Source organism: Colobus angolensis, unplaced genomic scaffold (assembly GCF_000951035.1).
Source record: "Colobus angolensis palliatus isolate OR3802 unplaced genomic scaffold, Cang.pa_1.0 Scaffold252, whole genome shotgun sequence".
NCBI lineage: Eukaryota > Metazoa > Chordata > Mammalia > Primates > Cercopithecidae > Colobus > Colobus angolensis.
The window spans coordinates 1,969,580-1,975,063 of record NW_012115733.1 but is presented as its reverse complement, the minus strand read 5'-3'; the positions used below and the strand labels follow the sequence as shown (position 1 = coordinate 1,975,063).

The following is a 5,484-nucleotide window of genomic DNA, read 5'->3' as shown; positions in this document are numbered from 1 at the left end:
AAAAAAAAAAAAAAAATTAGGCAGGCGCAGTGGCCCTTGCCGTAGTCCCAACTACTCAGGAGGCTGAGGCATGAGAATCTTTTGAGCCTGGGAGGCAGAGGTTAGAGAGAGCCTAGATCTTGCCACTGCACTCCAACCTGGGCAACAGAGTGAGACTCTGTCTGAAAAAAAAAAGAAAGAAAAAAGAAAATTATCTGGATAACTGGCAAAATCTGCATATACTCTGTATATTAGATGACTGCAGGTTCTCATTGTTAAATTTCCTAAGTTTGATCATTGTGCAGTGATTATCCAAGGAATGACTTTTTCTTTGTTCTGAGGATATATAAACACTCTCAAGTACTTAGGGTAAAGGGCCATAATACCTGAAACTTTATCTAAACAATGGAGCATTAATAAGAGTAAACATAATATCCATAAATGTGTATGTGAGTATGTGGGTAGCAGGGTAAGAGAGGGAGGGAAGAGATATGAAACCAATGGAGCAAAAGCTATTAACAACTGGTGAATCTAGGTGAAAAGTATATGAGTTAACTATACTATTCTTGCAAATTTTCTACAAATGTTATGTCTTGAAAATATATAAAGTAAAAACTTGTAAGAATATATGACAACTACATTGAACTTTAGGAAGACAGAAGTTTTTTTTTAATTGTGGTAAAAAATACACATAACATAAAATTTACCATGGTAACTAATTTTAAGTGTTATAGTTCAGTAAGGAGTTATGTTTGCAACATTACCAGCAACTAAGAACAAACTTTACATGTTTGTTTTCCTCTATAACGAAACATTAATTAACTAATTAATTTATTTGCGATGAGGTCTCACTATGTCTCCCAGGCTGGTCTTGAACCCTAGACTCAAGCGATCCTCTCACCTCAGCCTCCCAAGTAGCTGAGACTATGATTGCACAGCACTAAGCCCAGTTTGAGACCTTTCTACTAAATGACAACTAAGGATAAACCACAGGACATGTTTAATGCTTATATTCAGCCACAGAGTACCAAGGGCAGTGTGCATCAGCTAAGAAATCTGAAGTCTACAACATGGATAGGATTTCAGTTACAATTACAGTGTCAATTTCTGAAGGATTGATTAGCTGAATGGCTTTGAGGACTATGGGAAATCTTACAGTCATGACACCCATTATCTACTGGGGTAAATAGAAACTGAACTTTGTTCAAGTAAAGTTACATTTAGGTTCAAAGGTCCTAAATGTAATATTCCGTAAATGAACCCCATGTAGAACAAAGCACCAAAAATAACATTATTTGTGAATTACAGCAAATATACTGTCTCACGCTGAGAATAAAGGAATGGGTGGAGAGCAATTGATGGGCATTGCTGTCAGTCTTATTCTAGAAACCTTTAACAGCGAATCCTTAGAATAATCCATGACCTGGGTTTCGTAATTGTTTTGCTTCAAAATATTTTATCTCGGAGAAGTTATTTCCATCTCATGTTAATCTCAGGATAATTCCTTTTTTTTTGGTTTTTCTAACCATAAAAGGATTTAATCACTTCCTAAAAGCCACTTAAAAAATCATACTACACCAGCTACCTGTATGGCAGTATCCTGAATTCTCCAGCTTTCATCAAACTTACCACATAAAAATATCAAAGGAAATGGTGGCCAGCAATGAGCAACTCAGTTTTTGGAGTTGCTCCTGCTCCTCTGAACTGGGTCTATTCCTAGGCCAGTATTAAGCTACCTTACAGTAAAGCATTTGAGTTTTAAGCACTTTCAGCAAAATCATTTACTATTGTTACAGCAACATAGATGGTAGGAAGACACAAACTTTGGAACAAAACACAAATTTTGTATTCACCAGTCAAGTGTTCTTGGACAAAACACAATCCGCGAGCCTTTGTTCTCTCATTCATAAAGTGGAGAAATTTTATCATAGTGAGGGATTTATTTCCCTAAGGTAAGCTGCAAACTATACCCTCTTCACTTTTCCAGTCAATTTCTAGGCATCGTTTGCATCGTTTTCATTCCTCCTGTTCCTGGTATGTGACAATGCATGAGACATACACACACACACCCCAACAGGCATTCTTCTTCCCTTTCCCTTCACCTTGAGCTGCAGATGCTTCCTCATTCTCTCCCTCTTCAGTAGAATCCTGACTTTGAGTTGGTGATTCCACTTCTTCAGGTTGCTCATCACTGGACTGCTCGTGGTAGGGCATACGTGTGTGAGTGTGCAAATACAAGAAGTTTTATTAATACATGTCAAAAAATATGTACATATATACACACAGAAAATGCATAGATGTTTCTGATCATAACTAAACCTAAAGACATTTCTCCAACTTTATTTTATATGGTTAATAAGGCTACTCTACCCACAGAAAGGTTACTGCCAGAAAAGTTACCCACAAGGACTTTGGAAGCGATTATACTCTATGTTGGAGTAGATGTGTATAATCTATGTGTCGTTAACAAGCAAAGCATGAGAAGGTAGTCATGGCCAAAAGCTGGAGAACACAAGAGAAAAAAAATCCTCCTAAATCAATATTTCCTTCACGAGATGCCAGAATCATTTTTTATCAGCATGAACTACCTTTATTAGTGTATCTATACTAATGCAACAACACTATCACAAAAATTAATTTATGCTAATAGAAAACATCTAACGTTAAAGCGCTCAACAGCATATGCCCAATTACCTCAGAAGATTCTACAAACATTCTTGGTCTACGCCGATAGATTAATCCTTTCCGAAAACCCATATTTCACACTGAAAAGAGAAAACCGTGACTGGGAACATGCACTTGAGAGGACAGCTATATTCGATCACTTTCATGGCTAAATATTAACTTGTCATTTTAATTTTGAAAATACTCTCAAAATAAGTCCCAGAGAGAAGCATAGGTGTGCACGTTTTCTAAGTGCCTACAAAGCCGTTTATGCTGGCCAAGCTGGCAGAGCAGTCATCTTAAGGCGTGTGGAAAAGGCAGAGGACATTATTTTAAAATTTCTTTTAGACACAGGATCTCGCTCTGTTGCTCACGCTGGAATGCAGTGGCGTGATCACACTTCACTGCAGCCTCGACCTCCCGCTCAAGCGATCCTCCTGCCTCGTCTGGAGTAGCTGGGACTACAGGCGCGCACCACTGCGCCCCCCTGACAGAGGGCATTTCTGATGAGGTTTAGTTTCACAAGCAGACTCCACATGAAAACACTAGCGAATCACAATTCCCGTGACTGCTGCTTTTGGCACACTCCCACTTACTAGAGCCATTCACTCCCCTCAAATCAAGTTTGGTTGGACGGCACAGCCTCTCCCAGTCCTTCCCATTGTTTCCGGACCTTCCACGGCAGAGGTGAGACTTCGCCACGCCTCTCACTCGGGTGCTTCTCACTCAGGCACTCCCCACTCCACACCGCTGGGGGGCACTCACCAGCCCGCAGCCTTGCCAGGTTCCAGGCCCCTTCTTTACCGCCATCTTCACCACCCACCTCCCGCCCCAGGGCCCTATTCAGGATTCAGGAATGTGCCCTGTGTCACGGGTTCCTATCACCTCGGGACTTTGACCCCTCCAACAGCACCCGCAACACTCGCCCCATTTTCACCTGAGCCCCTGACCGCCTCCCCTTCACGGCCCACCTTCCTCCCTGTCCTGGCCCCTTCATGTCCACAAAGTCAATGGTGGTGTCGCAGCCTGTGAGGAGCAGGAGGACGAGCTCGAGGCCCTTCTCCCTCAAAAGCCACAGATCACCACACCAAGGACCCACCGAACCTGCCCTAAGCCCACTGGCTCCTCCTCACCCTCACTCACACTTCAGCCCCCAGGAGGACTGGCCTGTGGATCTACCAGCTGAGTCTCAGTAGAGGAAAAAGTGTCCGGATAGCAGGAACGTGACTGCACACCGTCACAGCTCCCGGCCGTTTTCCACGTGGGCGAAGTGGCAGACGGGAAGACACCCCGTGAACATGCGCACTGAGGCCGGCACCCAAGGAGCATGCGCAGCTACCGTGGTGCGGGGGAGGGGGGGTGGCTGCAGTTCCCAGCACCACGCCCCACACTCCCGATTTTCATTCCTGTGAAGATAATGGAATCCGACCTCCCTCGGCTGTTTCATATGCCTCGGGTACTCAAATACCTCAAATAGTGCTCCCCTCAAAACTCATCCCACCTTCAACTGAGCCACCCTCCGGTCCAGGGCCCTCTCTTGCTCTGGCCCCACCATAGGAGCAAGGACCATGGTGGCTGCCTGTGAAGTGAGGTAGACCACCTGCTAAAACAGAAATAGCAACATACCCCATAGCTTTTTTTTTTTTTTTTTTTTGAGACGGAGTCTCGCTCTGTCACCCAGGCTGGAGTGCAGTGGCGCGATCTCCACTCACTGCAAGCTCCGCCTCCCGGGTTCACACCACCCTTCTGCCTCAGCCTCCCGTGTAGCTGGGACCACAGGCACCCGCCACCGCGCCCAGCTAATTTCTTTATTTTTAGTAGAGACGGGGTTTCACCGTGTTAGCCAGGATGGTCTCGATCTCATGACCTCGTGATCCGCCCATCTCGGCCTCCCAAAGTGCTGGGATTACAGGTATGAGCCACCGCGCCCGGCCAATAGCATTATACAAGACTAAGAGTCTCATAACCAGATATTAAAAATGTCTAGCATATAATTCAAAATTACTCAGAATATGAAGAACCAGGAAAATAGGGCCACTGAAATAGGGAAAGACAATCAACCGACACGACTGCTAAGATAGAGATGTTGGGATTATGTGGGAAAGCCTTTAAAGATGCTATTTTATAAATGCGTAGGCTGGGTGCGGTTTGCACTTTTGTGTGCTGAAGTAAGAAGATAGATGGCTTGAAGCTAGGAGTTTCCAACCTGAGCAACATAGTGAGACCTTGTTTCTACAAAAAAAAATTAAAAATAGCTGAGCGTGATGACACATGCCTGTAGTCCTAGCTACTGTGAAGGCTGAGGCAGGAGGATCCCTTGAGCCCAGGAGTTCAAGACTGCAGTGAGCTATGATCACACACTGCACTCAAGCCTGGGCAACAGAGTGAGACCCTGTGTCTAAAACAAAGCAAAAAGAAATTGTTCAAGTGTCTCAAACCTGATATTCAAAATGTCTAGCATGTAATTCAAAATTACTCAGAATACGAAGAACCATGAAAGTTAGGCATCTCGGCCAGGCGCAGTGGCTCATACCTGTAATCCCAGCATTTTGGGAGGCTGAGGTGGGTAGATCACGAGGTCAGGAGTTCAAGACCAGCCTGGCCAAGATGGTGAACTCCTGTGTCTACTAAAAATACAAAAATTAGCTGAGTATAGTGGGGGTCACCTGTAATCCCAGCTACTTGAGAGGCTGAGGCATAGAATTGCTTGAACCCGGGAGGCAGAGGTTGCAGTGAGCCAAGATCGAGCCCCTGCACTCCAGCCTAGGCGACAGAGTGAGACTCCAACTCAAAAAAAAAAAAAAAGGAAGTTTTGGAATCTCAAATGAAGAAAGACAAACA

The 5,484-nt window shown here is 44.2% G+C and overlaps 1 protein-coding gene across 1 annotated transcript in view; it reads right to left on the bottom strand.

The window, feature by feature from the left end:
• PAGE1 (P antigen family, member 1 (prostate associated)) overlaps positions 1-3,910 on the bottom strand; it is a 7,867-nt gene extending 3,957 nt beyond the window's left edge. The window contains exons 1-3 of the mRNA XM_011946647.1: positions 3,787-3,910; positions 2,674-2,744; positions 2,082-2,178 (exon numbers count right to left, since the gene is read on the bottom strand). Coding sequence (XP_011802037.1) covers positions 2,082-2,178; positions 2,674-2,736 — 160 coding nt within the window. The 5' untranslated portion in view covers positions 2,737-2,744; positions 3,787-3,910. The remainder of the gene's footprint in view (positions 1-2,081; positions 2,179-2,673; positions 2,745-3,786) is intronic.
• Positions 3,911-5,484: the final 1,574 nt, after the last annotated feature.